The 17498-nt window shown below is 35.1% G+C and overlaps 3 protein-coding genes and 1 long non-coding RNA gene across 10 annotated transcripts in view; 3 read left to right on the top strand and 1 right to left on the bottom strand.

The window, feature by feature from the left end:
* Positions 1-7189, top strand: part of LOC108687017 (casein kinase I) — a 30631-nt gene extending 23442 nt beyond the window's left edge. The window contains exons 4-10 of one of the 4 annotated variants that reach the window (XM_018192596.1): positions 576-742; positions 1031-1265; positions 1767-2086; positions 3481-3561; positions 4681-4806; positions 5713-5819; positions 7119-7189. In XM_018192596.1, coding sequence (XP_018048085.1) covers positions 576-742; positions 1031-1265; positions 1767-2086; positions 3481-3561; positions 4681-4806; positions 5713-5819; positions 7119-7170 — 1088 coding nt within the window. In that variant the 3' untranslated portion in view covers positions 7171-7189. Of the gene's footprint in view, positions 1-575; positions 743-1030; positions 1266-1766; positions 2087-3480; positions 3562-4680; positions 4807-5712; positions 5820-7100 lie in introns of all 4 variants that reach the window. The other 3 variants (XM_018192595.1, XM_018192594.1, XM_018192593.1) reach the window with 3 other exon arrangements.
* Positions 7190-8532: 1343 nt separating this feature from the next.
* LOC108687030 lies at positions 8533-12794 on the top strand. The gene is made up of 2 exons (XR_001931734.1): positions 8533-10640; positions 11000-12794. It is a non-coding gene; the product is annotated as an uncharacterized LOC108687030 (long non-coding RNA).
* Positions 12795-13536: 742 nt separating this feature from the next.
* Positions 13537-15738, bottom strand: LOC108687029. Of its 4 annotated transcripts, none has more exons than XM_018192613.1 (5): positions 15478-15738; positions 14952-15386; positions 14705-14870; positions 14308-14511; positions 13537-14235 (listed from the first exon to the last, which is right to left on the bottom strand). In XM_018192613.1, exons 2-5 carry the CDS (start codon positions 15127-15129, stop codon positions 14043-14045), a joined length of 741 nt encoding a protein of 246 aa, XP_018048102.1. In that variant the 5' UTR covers positions 15130-15386; positions 15478-15738; the 3' UTR covers positions 13537-14042. The 4 variants fall into 4 exon arrangements, with proteins under 4 accessions (XP_018048102.1, XP_018048103.1, XP_018048105.1 ...); XM_018192614.1 differs by having other exon boundaries at positions 14952-15371; XM_018192616.1 differs by having other exon boundaries at positions 14952-15297.
* A 783-nt stretch (positions 15739-16521) lies between these two features.
* The window catches only part of LOC108686948 (centrosomal protein of 120 kDa-like), a 4581-nt gene continuing 3604 nt past the window's right edge, over positions 16522-17498 (top strand). Inside the window, exons 1-3 of the mRNA XM_018192480.1 lie at positions 16522-16588; positions 16935-17082; positions 17197-17452. Coding sequence (XP_018047969.1) covers positions 16537-16588; positions 16935-17082; positions 17197-17452 — 456 coding nt within the window. The 5' untranslated portion in view covers positions 16522-16536. The remainder of the gene's footprint in view (positions 16589-16934; positions 17083-17196; positions 17453-17498) is intronic.

The following is a 17498-nucleotide window of genomic DNA, read 5'->3' as shown; positions in this document are numbered from 1 at the left end:
AATAGATACAAGCTGTTTTACATTATCTTATAACGGTTAATTCTTTGGCCAATTTCGAATCGACTTTTTTAGAAACGTTGAAGTCATTATTTGTCACAACTTCATAATTTTCAATATATATATAGTGAGTATTCAGCAACAGCATTTCTCGCGTGTCATTTTTGTATTATTTTAGTTATTATCTTTATAATTATTTCCATTGGGAAAAATACTTAATTATTTATTTAAGGACTTATCATGCAATATTGAAGCTTAAAACATTAAATTATATTCCATTGGCAGTTGTACTTATTCTGCAAAATTATGAAAAATATTCGCGAAATATCACAGTTCAGTGTATGTAAAATTTTTTCTTTCTCGTTTTGCGTTGCGTTTTCATGTTAAATGAGAAATTAATCAGAAAATTTCCAATATTGTTAACGAAATTTTTACTACTGAAAATATCATTCATAAAATTATATCTGCCTATTTTACAGTCGTAATATGCTCTTATTTCGTTTTACGCGTTCCATTATAATTTCGTGTATACACTGGGGGTGATCTGGGGTATGATCTGCTTTTGTCGATCGGTATAGTTCATAACACACATATAGAGGGTATACCGGAGGTGTACTACTTCGGCCCGTGCGGGAAGTATAACGCCCTGGTGATGGAGCTCCTTGGTCCAAGCCTCGAAGACCTCTTTGACCTCTGCGGGAGAAGGTTTACGCTGAAGACCGTTCTCAACATTGCCACACAGCTCGTAAGTCGCATTACCGTAACACTTTCCGCAAAACTAACTCTCAAACAACCACACTTTGGAGGTCGATTTCAAACACCAGACTATTTGACATTTGGCAAACTCCACAAACATAAATGTTTGCCATTTCTCCTCAGAGTAACTATTTTCTTGTTATCAGAGTGGCTTGAAACTATTATTTCAATTAAATAGAAAAATAAAATAAAAAATTGTTGTTCCACGAGAATAAAAATCTATAATTTTGTTTGGTAGAATAAAATATAAAAAATGTATCTGTTTTTTTTTTAACAGCTCCATAGGATAGAATATGTTCATAGTCGGCATTTGATATACCGCGACATCAAGCCGGAAAATTTTCTGATAGGACGATCCACTACCAAGCGGGAAAAAATTATTCACATAATCGATTTTGGACTAGCCAAAGAGTATATAGACTTGGAGACGAACAAGCATATACCGTATCGGGAACACAAGAGTCTTACTGGCACGGCGCGTTACATGAGCATTAACACGCATCTTGGCAAAGGTAACGGGCGTACTTTACTTTTGTTTCATCATATGTGTGCGTATATGCGTGAATGTGTGTGTGCCCGTTGCGCTGCATAAATCGCCACGTGCTAAGCCATCTTCTAGCTGGGAGAAAGCGCGGCGAGTGCTTTAATCTTCAGTAAGTACCATGAGGATCACTCTTTTTCAGACTTCAAGTAACATAAATTAAAATTATTTAAATTTTAATAATCTTTCAAATGTAGAATTGAATTACATAAATAATCGATATAAAGTCAAAGATTTAACAGAACTTTACAATACCTGCTGAATATTAAGCCATCGCGAATATCATTTTTATAACGCGCTCTCTCTCCCTCCCTCTCTCTCTCTCTCTCTCTCTCTCTCTCTCTCTCTTTCCCGCTAGAATTTTTTCTAAATATCTTCTAATATGTGTTGTGAGCAATGAAATTTTCTATTGTATAAATAATTGTTGAAAGCTGTATGAAGTATATACAAAGGTATGTTTTACCATAAACAGAACAGAGTAGAAGAGACGATCTGGAGGCATTGGGCCATATGTTCATGTACTTCTTGCGTGGCAGCCTGCCGTGGCAAGGGCTGAAGGCTGACACGCTGAAGGAACGTTATCAAAAGATTGGCGATACGAAACGAGCGACGCCGATCGAGGTGCTCTGTGACGGCCATCCCGAGGAAATGGCCACGTATCTGCGCTACGTACGTAGGCTGGACTTCTTTGAGACGCCGGACTACGAGTATTTGAGGAAGCTCTTCCACGATCTGTATGAGAGACGTGGCTTCGTCAATGATGGCGAATTTGACTGGACCGGCAAGACGATGGTACGTATTGTATGATCATAACGATTTTTGTTCCTGTTTATTCACGTTATGCAAAAAGCTTTTGCAAAAACCTTTAGTGAATGTCACATTATTTTTTATCCATTACTTCATGAAAAACAATGACATATATTTGCATGTTAACTTGTTTGTTATATTGAAGAATATCGGTAATAACAACCATTATTAATAAGAGAAAATGAATCGATAACTGATTTTGCATTGACGTAATCTATAAGTATATTTTTTCTGTTCAATAACGAAAAAAAGATTTTATCAACTGCGTCATTTATTTATGATTTTATATCTCTTATATAATTAGAAAATCTTTACAAAGTATTTTTATCAAAATGTTATTCTGATCTTTGAAATGTAAATATTCTCAGTAAAGATGATATAACATTTACAATAACATTTACAAATGATTCAATGATGCAAAGATCGATTCTTTTCGATTGTTTCTCTGTTTTTCGGTAAAAGATTCCCCTGCTTCCAAATAATTTCTATTTTTTAAATTGAAATTTTTTATCATTAATTTTTTTGTCAGTCATTTTCTAAATAATAACTTGTTCGGAGTAAGACAATTGGGTAAGTAAATCACCTGCCTATTCCAACAGACCCGCAACATAGAGCTACGCAATACCGAAGCAGTTTCACATTTGATTTTTAACATTTGCATGCTGCCTTCTCTCTCAATGCACTATCTCTAGCCATCCGACTTCGAGAATCTGAGAGCACTACGGATGGCGGCCCCCTCACATATTGGCAAAACTAAGTCCGACAAGGTTGGTGGTGGCTTACGAGTAGTGACAATATTAGATAACTGCGGCCGAGTAATTGAGTTTCGATATCTTCGCAAATTGCAATATAATAATCGCATATCTATAATTCTTAAATGTAGTAAAATACCGTTGCACTATCACAATATTCTAAAAATCCTTAACTAAGAGATTGAACACCATAAATTTGGTCCGTTTTATTTTGCAGGATCCACTTAAGATAGAATTAGATAGATTATGCATGAGGTAGAATGAGATATCCACGCATCTCAGTTTATCTTAAGCAAGTTCTGAAAAATATGGATCAATCAAGAAGTTATTTAAACGATGTTCAATCTCTTACATGAGGATATCTAATTCCAACTAATCGTTACCACGGCCATCTGGCCTTACGTATACAGGGATCTAACGTGATTGTGATGTCGCAAGTCTTCTGTTAGCGTAAATTAAAGTGCACAGTCCGTCAATATGTCTGTCTGTCTGTCTGTCTATCCGCTTTCCAGCTCCAAGTATGTTATCTACCTCGTGAAAATACGTAGAAGCGCACGATAATGGCGCTCATTATAAGCTTTCATTCATTATATGTATATCAAGCAAACGTTTTCTCTCTCATTACAGTCCACGCCCGTCGGATCCCTTCAAACCGGCCAGGAGATCGTTGTATCACCAAATCGTGATCGGCATCCCGCTGCTTATAAGGTATTCCTTGTTTTTTTCTATTTTTTCTACCTTTTCTTTTCTTCTCTCTAAGCCAAAAGCATGGACGTGTGTAGCCCATTTGTTATTCGAGTTAACCGCATGGATACACGCCTCAGTAGCGAAAAAACCGAAAACAGAGTTTTAACAACGACCTTGATTCAGAATTTTTGTTTATCTCAGAATAAAGATATAGATCAAACAAACAAATTTTTCGAAAGTATCAATATGCCGGTATTAATTTATTAAATACAAAAAATGTATACACGTATGCTGATTTCTCCGAGCATGTAATTCAACGCGAATATGATGGCATCAATTTGTAGGAGTACGATGATTTTGAAGAGGATGTGATCCTCATGATGGATGAGGTTCGCTTCGAATTACAAGGCCGATATGTAAGCCAATCTTAGGTTACATACTCGATGAATCGACTTCTTCATGCATTCTTTATCTTATCAGCAACGAGATGAGTGTATAGTCGGAAAGATACCCGCGGTTACATTTTATAATGCGCGTTGTTAATGTTTTTCTGATAGTAAAACAAGGTCGGAGGTTTAACGATCGTGAAGCGTGAACTCTATGAACTTAAGTCTTTTAGATCAATAGTTGATTAACAGACTGATAGCGGCAATAAATTTTTTTCGCGCAGTATTATTAAAGTGACTAAATAGATGAGGGACCATGGCGAGACAATACATTCAGTTATAGATACGTTCAGAAACCTGCGATAACGATAAACTCATGCATGAAGAAATAATTTCACCGTGGTTGCTTAAGTAGCTCATCGTTTGTGATAAGCTAAAGCCAGGAAATTTATTGCATTTTTCCTTATAATTCATCCGAATGAAACACATAAAAATTAAACATATAAATATTTAACGCGTAGATAATTATGTACATCTCGTTTATCATTAGGAAGCGAATCGCATTTTCATCCCCCTAATATAGAGATTGATCTTATTAAAGCGCGTTTATCATCACAGATCGCCATGCTATATCCTAAAAGATTTCCTTTCTGGATCTTTCCTCAACATCTTTTTTTTTTACTGTCCTTCAAGTTTATTCGCGGACATTGTTTAACGCGATGCAACTGCGAAATTGTCATGCTTGTTCCTTTAGGATGTGGCAGGTGGAGGGGTGGGAGGTGGGGGCGGTAAGGGGGTGGGAGCCACGTGGCCAGATACTGTGAAGCAATCAGGAGCCGGTGGTACATTGACACCTGCTGACAGGCATGGTTCTGTACAGGTGAGTTTACCTGCGCATCTTCCTCTCTCGTGCCATTCTCTCGACTTCCCAGAAGCTTCTCCCTTTTTCTCGATTTTTTTGCATCTTCTCGTTTATTTTCTGCCGATTCACTTACAATCCCGCTATGAAAATGCTACTTTTTTAGCGATGCGACTTTAAATTTACATTAAATACATATAATCTCGTACATTTTTTTCTCCGCGTAAAACTTAAAAATTATATAAATCTTGCGTGTATAGAAAGATTGATGAAGGATGAAATTATTCATTGTTCTTCTCTATCATCTTTCTCGTTTCTCACTCTCATAATGTCGACGTATACGGGATGTTTCAATTTATCAGGAGTAAACTGTTCGCTCTATTTCTAGACAAAGCACCACTGGATTATGGTCAGTTAGAAGTCTGTGCAATTTGACTTGTTGCGGCATGTTGTCTTTGTGTCAATTGTGATCGAGACTTATCTTCTTTCTTTGATTGGATATGAAATACTAATCCGGTATTAGTACGATCACTTGTCTTCCCATGCACTTGCAATAACAAAAGTATTATCATCACGTACGAACCGTACTGTTGAGGAAGATCAGAATTTATTACTTATGCTTCTTTTTATTTCTTTAGTATATTGCTTTATTAAATTTATGTATCAGTAGTTTTGTCTTCTATAAATTTCACTTCCCTTTCCCTTTTGTCACGTAAGATCCTATTTGGTTCTTTATGTAATTTGCAAGTAGATTTTGAACAAATCGATTTTCAGTGTATATTACTTTAAATCCAACTAGAATGCTATTCTTTTTTTTCATATCCAATATCAAAAACAATCAAAGCTACATAGTTATGTAAAAATCCCTTGATGTAAAACGTATATTTTCTTATCGATCTTTGCAATAACATTATACGATGTATACAGGTGGTATCGTCAACTAATGGAGAACTGGCTAACGATGACCCGACCGCTGGTCACTCCAACACACCAATTACAGCACCTCAGGAAGTGGACATGATCGACGAAACCAAGTTAGTAGCAGTTTGTTTTATTGTACTTCTCTATACTTCCGCTGTTTTCTTGCATTTCATTATTGCATTTATATGTGCAGTATTCTGAAATTTTATTAGTAAAATTTAGTTGAGAGAGAGCCTTAGTATAAGAGCTTTAGTATTCTGACTTTAACATTCACTTTAAGTCGAAGACTGTTAAAGTGAATGTTAAAGTCAGAATAAAAATAATAGTTACTTATATCAATTGGATATTAAAGATATAAAAGATTAAATTTAATTTAATGAGCGAATTAAGCTATGCATGTGTGTGTATGTTATTTTCAGAAAAATAATTCAACTAAAACGGAAACGTTGTCCTCGATGTGGAAAGTTATTGTTACGATCTTTACAAGCATATATTTCCAGCACTTATCCTACCCTCATTCCCGAACTAGGTTTGTTACACCAATTAAAATGGTCAGTTCAAGATTTTTTATTTCGCAATATAAGAAGAAAATATGATATTTGTTAAACGTTATTAAAAATTGATTGATCATAGAAATTTTATTTCTAAATTGATAATGAAACAAAATCAGTGTCACGAATAAAATATGAAATTATAATGAATTAAATGTATTCGTGATAATACTTTTATCTTAGAACAAAAATATTACAGTAGTATTCAAGTTTCGCTATTCTCACAACATAAATTATGTTTACAATGTATATAAGATATAGGGGCAAGATTTGATTTGACAATTTAGAGATAATTATTTATTATTATCGTAAAATAAATGTTTTTTGTATTACATTTAAATATTTTTATTATAATTATCTTATACGAAGGGACTCTAATTAATGTATGATGTTAAACAGCATAAATAATCAGAAAAAAAGAATTTTATTAATTTATGTAAAATTTCGACAATTTGATTTAAGCAAGTCGCACGCCCGTCTTCTCAATTATATTATACTATCAAAATGATGTATTTCTTTATATGTGATGCAACAATATAATTAAATGTCTCTATTCTTTTTGTTTAGTTTATATTCTTTACTCTTTTCTGATGTTCCCATTCCTTTCCTTATTATTTTTCTATGAATTTTGATAAAATCAAATTAACAACTGCATGATTAATTAAATAACTATATATTTATACACAATCAGATAATCATATCTGATATCTATTGAGAAATTGACAAATTTCTTTCTCATATTGCGCGATCATATGTCGAATGTAATTATTTTCCCTCTGCTGCATGCTCGATGTGTTGATCAACGAAAGACACTGCCAAGGAGACGACTCTAAGTCCTATTAGTGTTTGCTTCATTTCCAGATGCTGTTGCTTCTTCAAGCGCAAGAAGAAGAAAAGTGGAAGGCAGAAATGACTGTCCGTTACCGTTGGTCTCGGGGGGGCGGTGCAGTGCGCGGGTAATAGTGCCGACGAGACCGTGGAAGTCGTCGCCACAACGTCAAGGACTGGCAAGCGCAGCGCCGGAACGGGAGTACGTGCAGGCGCAGGTACAGCAGGTGGTATTGCAGGCGGCGCCGATCCTGAGAGAGAAGCCGTCACTCTGCTGCGCGTCGGCAGCCGATCCGCGTCACGGGACTCGGTGCTGCACACCACTGTCACGATGACGCCGACGCCGACGCCGCCGCCACTGTCGAACTGAATCATCATCGTCATCAACATCATCACGACCATTCTATTACGTCGCCGCTATTATTATTAATTGGACGCTTGCGCGACTGAGTCGAGATCAAGAGAATGAAGCTGCTTTTCCTCTGGCCAATCGAGCTGATTTCTTCGATAAATAAGCGGACTCGCTGATGACGATTCAGGCACTCGCTCCTCGGTATAGTGAAATTCTAGTAATCTCAGTATTGTTGCAATCAGAATTGCTTGGTTATATGTTACGATGAAAGTATGGTCAATTATCGACTTTACTTAAAACTTTATTCAGAGAACTTGATACATTGATACCGGACTTTCATTGATCTTTATCAGGAGCTGCCAGAAATTTCTTTTTTCTCATCTCATTTTTTAAAATAGAGTACATCTGGACAGATGGAAAATGGCTATGGATATATTTTGCGACTATAGATCTTTCTTAAAATTTAATTAATTTGATTTTTAAGTTAAGCGCAGAAATCTAATAAGGATATATCTAGTGTAATTATATTTTCAAGGGATAATGATGAGCAGCATGAAAATTTAGTACAACATAAACTGAGATTTTGTTTTCGCATGTTTATTCGATTGTTTTTTTTCTCCATGATTGATAAATTTAATTATTCGATGATTAAATTCTCATGTCACTAAGTCCAATCAATTTCTAGCCATTGGTATCCATCTTTTTAAATGTGCCTCGTATGCATCTTGTAGTTTCATTCACACCTTTTTTTAATTCACACCCTTCCCTTGTTCTTACAAATGGGCTGATGAATATTCTTTGTGGCCTTGAGCTACTGATAGAAGTTAAGACGTTAGCGAATCCACTTACCTACTTGCTGAATAAATCCTCTCGTTTAGCCAAGAAAAGTGACCTCGTGCTATTAGATTATTGCTACTATTGTCATGATTACATTTCATCTTGTTGCTGCCCATTATTCACTACTATTACTATTTACTACTGCTACCATTACTACTATTAGGTACTACGATTACTATTATTATAATGATTATTCTTCATTATTTTATTTTATTTCATTATTATTATTGATATTATTATTATGTTGATCATCTTTATCATCATTATCATCATCGTTGATCATGATCACCATTTCCATTGTCATTATCACCATTGTCATTCATATCCGCGTTTATCAATTACGTTGTTATCGATGTCATCAATATATTGATACGTCGCTGTTGACTGAAAACGGTTGTCGGCCGTGACGGCGGCCATGACGTTTCAATATCGGGAAACCAACTGAATCATATTCGCATTACATAGGAGTAAGAAGGAAATGACGTACCAATGTTGAGAGAACTTGTTTGTGCCTACGACTCTCTTCTTGAAACACGGGGACGCTTTTTAATACACCGCCGCGTTGTGCGATGGATACACGTTGGCGACTCGTCGTGCGATCGCATGTATAATCGTGAATTATAACGAATTGAACCTACCGCAGATCTCATTGTATTCACAGTCCCCCTGCAGGATAAGCGAGCATAACGTGTTCCCGAATTTGTTATAATCATGATTTCGATTGTCACGAAATCCGATTATAATCTTCTTGAAAGGCATGAAACTGAAAAGGGGTAAAAAAACGACGATCGCATGTATACTGGCCCGCAGGGATGGGATTGAGACATTGGATATATCTGTAAATAAATGCTCTCATTTTGCCCTCGTCGAGTCCACAAATTATAAATCATGCGCGTCATGAATCGTGAGAACATATAATGCTATGTATAAAGTGAAAGTTCGCGTTCTCCTGATTTTATTTAAATACTTTTTTTATTTCGATTTTTCTTTTAATCCACCGTCCAATACGTGATACAGAATGATTCTAATGCATTGAAATATTTATATTAGGATATATGTAGTATATACGAGCCTTCCGTATAGTAAATAATTTTTATATAACTTTAATTTTGAGTTATATATTGTAGATGTGAAAGAGTAGTATTAGCATTAGCGTTATTAATAAGCGCTATCGAAATAATACTGAATCGTATCCATATAAAAGTCCATACTAAAATCGAAACTCCCAATGCATTAATTTGTCGAAATAATTTCTTTGATATGTGTACACTGCCTATTTTTTCTACACGGGAATTATGAACGCACGATAGTTCTATTATCACTATATAAATCGTAATTAATATATATTAAGGAACGTTTTGCTACGAGCTTCTCGAAATGCGAAATGTCTTTTTGTGAATAATATTTCTCGATACGATTATGATTATTGTTCGCGTATTATTTATGATAATTTCTCATCCGCTCGCGTACACCTGTAATTTTCAAATAACAGTGGTAAATCGCGCAGAAATCGCATAGTTTCCGTGCTACATTTTTCGAAGCAATATCATAAGATTCGGTTTCATGCCTTCCAAAATGAAATTATCATGTGAGAAAGTGATCTATCGCGATGAACAATTGAAACAATTACATTTTACATAACATATCGATGAAGTAAGATTTTTTCTGTCTGTAGACTCTATAGCGTATATAATGAAAATTTAGTAACACGTAAATGCGAGGAAATTATGTGACATAGCCGAAATTATATGACATTGCAGTCAAATTCGTGTTCCATCACCAGTGTGTATCGATTAAAAAAAAAGGGAAAAGAAAGAAAAAAAACGATAAAAGAAACAGAAAAGAAAAGCGTTTCTTTCGATACAAATTATCTCCTCTGCGAAAAGAGTGCGATGATGGATAGCCCTTGTTTCTTGATCCATGCGCATTTTCGATTATTAAAAAGGACATTAACGAACAAATGAGAGAAAGGAAAGAATCAACGGTGTGTCCACGCTTGGTTCTATTTCGATGTTCTTGATATAAAAATTTATGTCGCAATCAATAATAAAAACTAGAATCGACCATACGTGATTTTCGAGACAGATTGATCTAAATACGAAAAAAATGAATTGAGTACGGTGTATATGCAATAACATAAAATTCATTTTGTAATGAACTCACTCTGCTGTAAACATTTAATCCTCTATTTTTCATGATGAGGAGAGCCTTACTGTCGCGAGGCATTTCTAAGGATTAACACGTGCGATTTTCTGCTAATGGCTCGCGACGAAACGTTTTAAGTAACCAAGAGACAAATCAGAAAATATGTATGAAAACCTGGGGAACATAGAGCAAGGACCTCATCAGTCATATTGATTAAACAAGTAAGGATAATTGATTACAATTTATTAACGATTATTTTGTAATTGCTCACTTAAATTCGACTTTGAATAAAAACTTTCTCGCTTTAAATTTCATAGATTGTAACATTTCTTAAAATATAGATATATTAGAATCAGTATTAAAAAATTCAGAAAAGATTTGCAAACTCTTTATTGTCCGATATTAAGAAGAAATTGAAAATTCAAGCACAATTTTTTTTAAACAAACATTCGCAGAAGTTGCTACGAAATGTTAACAATCCACTTCTTCCGTTTTCAGAATTTCCCAGAGAGAACATTTCCGCTAGTATTACTTGTTTGCTCAAAGGTATAGTTAAATTCAAGTCTGTTTCTTTTTGCAGGAACATGGTAAACAGTAGAGATCGAATAAGGAGTAGAGGCGCGGAGATGGCGAGTGTTGAAGAAACGTATGTTACGTCCAATGATCCACACGCTAGTCTGACCGATGATTTCGTACCACTCCCAAGATATATATGCGCATACGTACTATGTAACACGCCTGTACACCACGTTGTATCCACATTGAATACCTTAAGTACTTCTCGGCAAGCGCGTCCGACAACAGAAAAACCATGTACTTACGGAACTATCACATACTTCTACCGTGTATATTTGACATCATGCGTACTCTCGTAAGATAAAAGGCAAACGAGAGACAGAAGAGAGGGAGGGAATCATTCCGTCGAACATCTTGAAAAGTAATACGCTTAAAAACATAGAGATATAATAAGCTTACTCTATGAATTTCATCTTTCTCTCTCTCTCCCTCTCTTTTTCTCCCTCTCATTAACTGTATCTTCCTACTGTCGACACACCGCGAGAGCATCGTTCCTTTCTTTTATAAGCTTGAAACGCAATTGGCGAGCGACCGTCGAAACAACCAGTCGTTCTACATTTATATCAGCGGACGCAGAAAGTGAATGAGTGATCCGATGAATGCCTGACGTTGGATGATATCCGCGTGCGTGGAAAGAGAACGAATCGTTGAAAAAAGATGTTAAGTTTTCTCCCGGCGCGACTTCGCGTGAGTCGTATCCGCCGTATTTCCGTACTTGTATATAAGACGCTAGATCGCAATTGTTGCGTACGCGGATCACGTGAGCGAATCGCGTCCTTGCGAATAAAATTTGTTCGCGCGATAAATCCAATAGCGAGCGGCATATACGATTGTAAGTTTCAATCAGGTGATTTCTGATTAGAGGAGAGCACGTGCGTGCGCGAGAGGTCCATGTAGGCGCAACATAGAAGAAAAAAAGAGAAAGTCTCTGATATTTATTATATCACTGTCCTGTCACCGAGGAATCCGTTTTGGCGTAATTATAATAAATCCTGCTGTGCAACCACGTTGCGTAAGGATGTTTAGCCCGTAGTTTTCTAGCCGATTTTTCAAAGCGCACGCGCGCGCAAAGTCACGATTTTTAATATAACACGACTGACTGCTGGTTAAGTATGGTTGTGAGCAAATCCTGTCTCCTCGGATATTGTAGACACACACACACACACGCGCGCGCGCGCGCGCGCATATACACACAATTTACACGCAAAAAATATACAAAACTTATACATTTTTCCAGTTCCCCTAGATATGTATCTTGCACAGAGAGAAGAGCGATTGTTGCATACGTGGGAAGATTAAGACTTGTAATCCAAAATGAGAGAGAAAGAAAGATCATCTCCGCTCAAGAGATACTTTTCTTTTTCTTCTTTTTTGTATATTTGTAAATTGGTACGAGTAGGAGAGATTGGGGCCAGGATCGATATATCCTCGGTGTTTTTCATTCCATGGCTCATTGATCGAAGAGCAGCATATACAGCGATAAATGGGGTCGTGCGTATCTGGAAAAAAAATGAGGCTGCGTAATTAATTATCTTGTTACGTAAAACGTAATTTCGAGAGAAAGAGAGATTGGATGATCATGCGTTTCCCTTCGTGTGTTGTGATCGTTTAATTGCATAAATATGTCGATTCGACGATGTTAGAGAGATGTTGATTGGGAGATTCCTGAGATTAATTTAATCAGCACTATAGTTTCTTCATAGTGAGGCTTATGTGTATACATTTTTTGACTTACTATATGTTCGTACTGTTTTAATGGACGAATTGTTGAACAATAAAATCGCTGATTGCTACGATAAGAAGAAATTGCCGTTTTTATGAGATCGGCAGCTCACGCGTGTGGGTATGCGAACACGTGTCCGATATTTTGTTATAACGCGAGATTTACGAGACGCAATTAACATTTATAATTATACAGAGAAATGATTGTGCGTGTGGATTTGCATCGTAAACTGTCGTTTCTGCAGACACAGGGGGAAAAAATTAAGAAGATAAATTAAACGCGTAAAGCGTGCGTTTATTTCGTTCTGTTTACATAGTCATTGTTTACATTGTAGTAAAAATGCAATTTTTTATTACGATACTATGCAATATTAGACAGAGCATCCTAATTTTCTTTTTATTACATAATTGACATATGTGTCATTGAGAACAAATGTGTTCTTTACAAGAAAGTTAACGAGAAACGACAATATTTATATAAGTGCGGATTTGTTGAAATACTCTGCACATTGTAAAATTGCGTTACTCCGCGATTTTTCATCGAACAGTGTAAAAAATTGATTTGTATTCTAGATCCGTCAATATCATATTCTTTAACGAAATTCAACGCCGCTCCCTTCAAGTGGATTCGTTTTCTTTCCACTCGCCTTTCGAACTGATATATTTGAAACTGAGCAAAACTTGTATATAGCGATTAAATTGTTTTAGTACTATCATAGTGAGAATTATGTGTTTACACACACCCATATATATGTGCATATGGGTGTGTGATTGTGGAAGCGAGGAGAGTGGTTTACATAAAAAAAAATAGACATTATATAACGAGACTGAATGATATATTATATACATCGGACCATGAAAAAAGAAACCGATTGTCTTACATTTGCATTTTAACATGCAGTGATTATTATTATTATTATATAATAATATAACGCGAATTCTCATTATACGCGAAAAAACGAAAGTCTCTCATTGTATCGATTCTAACGAAATGGATATGTATATCTCTCTCCCCTTATAACGAAGATTTTACTATATATACGTAAGCTGTGATTGCTATCATATAATTTTTAACTTATATTACAATACCGATTATGCTTTGTTTAATGATTATACGAAACCGTCTGGCAAGGCGTTTTAATAGAAGAACTAAACAAACAAAAAAAAACAAAAGAATGAGGAAAAAGAAATAAGAAAAAGACATTGGACTTGCGTGGAAGCTTATTCTTGTAAATATGTGTTGTGTCTATTGCGCTTAGCCAGTAAGAAATTGAGAAAAAAGTTCTTAATGAAAGTTCCTGCGTACTTCCTCCTTAAGGTTTTTTTTATTCATTCTCTTCATTACTTTGCGACATTTTTACAATCGTTTCGATGTTTATCAAGTCTCTGTGAGTCTCCAACATCTTCAGCAGTATCGGCTTCTTTTCTAGCATTTGACTGGACACTGCTATGAAGTTTCTAATGAGTTTTTTTATTATGTTTATATTTCGTATATACTTTTCCAATTGGTTTTTAGTTCTGAAAAGAAAAATAAAGATTTTAAATACAAAAATATTTCATGAGACACGAATTTCGCGGATCTTTACTCACTGTACGATCTCGGGATTTGTCTTTTGCAATCTTTCGCTCCGCATTTGCTCCTGTTCTTTGAGAAACTTTGTGTGTTCGAATACCGCCTTTTGACATTCGATTTTCAGATCCAGCTGTACTTGAGACGCTTTCTCGATAGCTTCCTGAGTGGCCATAATATTGTCATTGAGAGTGAAAAGTTTACTCATGTAGGTGTTGAGCTTTCTAAAAATAAGCAAAATTATTTTATCATATCTCTTTACATGTGGCATTTCGATTCATATCTAAAGGTCAATATTTCATTTCAAATATTTTGAAGCATTTGATTGATCAATTACAAAAAAGAATTTTATGACTCAAAACATATATAATATTCGTACTCTTAAATTAATAACATTTACAAAAATTTATTTCTCACTTTTGATCCTCTGCAGTGCCTTCCTTATTACTGAGCATTGAGAGAATGGTAGTGCTATGAAGACACAATTTGATAGCCTTAGTATTTAGAAGTGTGTCGCTTACAACATTCTGCAGTGTGTCTCCGACCTCATCCTCGCTCTCGTTGCGTCTGTCATCGATGTACTCTGCAACGTAAAATATAAGTAATTCCAGAATAAGATTTTAGAGTCAAGAAAATCGTGCAAACCGACGCGTCAACGACGTACGTTTGTATTTTGCTTTAAGCATTAATAACCTGGAGTTCAGGGGTATCAATGATTTCCTGGTCGTATGGACTTTCTCTTCAATTGGTCTAAAATCGTCCAGCGAGATTGCGACGATCGGGAACTCGTTAAGCACCGCATTTAATTGTTTTGCGGACTGCTCCAGTTGATCGAGCTCCATCGACTCCGCGAATTTTCCGTGTATCAGAGATACCACTTAGGTTCACGAAACTCGAATTCCTCCGTGATTGCATGCCGAAATTGTACATTTATGATCTTTTCATGAATCCATCACATGTGCATAGGAATTAAAAAAAATCACACAGCAATACACGATATCTTCATGAAACTGCGAAACCGCCAAAAAGTGAATTGTCCTATGAATAATAGGTTTGTGTCTGTTGCGAGTGTTGCATGAAATCCCTAAATATTTTTGCACTTAAAATGAGATAAGATATATATTTTTTTCTCTTGAAAAGAGAGAAAACGAAAATGCCGAGTATCAAAAATGTAAGCAACGCAAACAGACCTGATACGAACTGTGTATTCCGTAGTTTGAAACCGAGCATGTCTCCTTAGAAATCGAAACCTCACTAGATTTTCATTTTTTCGAGTGTGTTTGGGTAGTATATTAGGTTCGTCCGAGTTGTACTTTTCAGCATCTTCGTTTTTTTCTCTCGTTCCAACATCCGAATATATATTTATCTCCTTTTAAATGAAAAAATTTGGAGGGATTTCAAGTAACGCAAACAAATTTTGCACTTAAACTAAGATAAAGATATGTATTCAGGCGTTGAAGAGAGAGAGAAAGAGAGAAAGAAAGCGAAATTGTTGAGTGTATAAAGTGCAACACGAAGACCTGGGTTAAAGCCCGATGTCCACGATGCTAGAAATCTGTCCGAAATCTCGGACAGAAAAAAAAATTTACAAATCACATTTGAATAATTTGTTCACATGACCATTGCGATTGGTTAATTCTTTCTTCAAAGGTCTCGGATCGATTTCTAGCATCGTGGATGTGTATAGCCTTAAGGCTTAAACATAATAGGGACAACAGGGAATAACGAGCTGTCCAATCAGAGCTCTGGGATATAATATCGAACTTACACAGAATTCTGATTGGACAGCTCGTTATTCTTTGTTGTCTGTTGTCAGTATTATATATTTAAATCTTTAGGTGCTTTCTATTTGATGACACAATTGAATAAGCGTCTTTTTATCCTTGTTGATATTCAGAGAGTGACAAAGATAGAACTTGTGTGACTTGTGTTGTTCCAAATGGAAAGTACTGATAAGAAGCAAAAGGGAGATGCACCGAGTGTGCGAAGTTTATTGGTCGATTTTTAAACATTTTAATGAGAATTATATTAAAATATGACTAATAATGTACAGATATTTAATGTATTTTCTGATTTCTTTTTTTTTCTGTGGGATACTTTTCTGCTGTATCAGGGAACGTGATTCGTGTTTATGAATCCGTTACCATGACAGCGGGTTTGAATCTGGAAGACTCTGGAGTGTGTAAATACGTGGCAAATATATTGCTGAATTTGTTATTTTATGGAACTGAATATTTTATAGAAGTAAAATGACGAAAGCAACTAAATCCGATGTGCAAATTATTTTGAGCATAAAAGAAGGTAAAATTTTATAAATGCCTTACGTAAATGCATTACGTATACCTTAAAAATATTGCAAGTTTTATTTCTAAAATTTCTAAAAATTGATGTTTTCCTTGAAAATTCTTTTCTCTAAAAAAATATACTTATTCTTTATAATTATATCATAATAATTTTAATAATAATTGGAATAAAGAACAGAAAATATTAATTTATATAACTTACAAATTATGATATAATATGTAGTATAATTAGGGAATTTTTATGTGGACCTTAAATGTATGAGGAAATCAAATTATTTATCAAATTATAATTAATCAATTATAACAATTATCATAAAATAAAATTTTATGTATATATATTACAGGGAAGGGTTTTGACCAAATTTTACAACCAACATTATTAATTGGAACTTTAAATGGACACTCCTTAGAAACTGACAGAATCGAGTCATGTCCAACTCCGCAATATGTCACAGATTTAGTTTGGGAAACTAATAAAATAATGTTGAGAAGGTAAGAATGATATTTGTTCTTTTTATTCAAATCGCTATTATTTGCTAATAAAGTATATATATTTGATAATAAAATATAGATGTTTGATGATTTCATTTTGTATTTAATTTATAGAATGCGATCAGAGCAAGTCTCATTAAAATTAGAATGCTTTGCTTTTAAAGAGAACGAAGGTAGAGAGAAACTCGGATACGTTCTATTAAATATACGTTCTGCGCAAATAATATCTAAATGTGGAGATTTGAATCCAAAAGCAAGTTGGCACAAATTGCTGGGATTACGAAGCGACCTTAAAATACAAAAGCCTGAGTTACTTCTTGCATTAAGAGTTGAGGATCGGAAAGATGTAACTTTAAATCCAACAATGGAGGTAAAATGTATTATTTTGTATGAATAGTATATTTCGAGGTTCATAA

Source organism: Atta colombica, unplaced genomic scaffold (genome assembly GCF_001594045.1).
Source record: "Atta colombica isolate Treedump-2 unplaced genomic scaffold, Acol1.0 scaffold198, whole genome shotgun sequence".
Classification (NCBI taxonomy): Eukaryota; Metazoa; Arthropoda; class Insecta; order Hymenoptera; family Formicidae; genus Atta; species Atta colombica.
The sequence above is the reverse complement of the archived record's forward strand: the minus strand, read 5'-3'. Positions and strand labels throughout refer to the sequence as shown.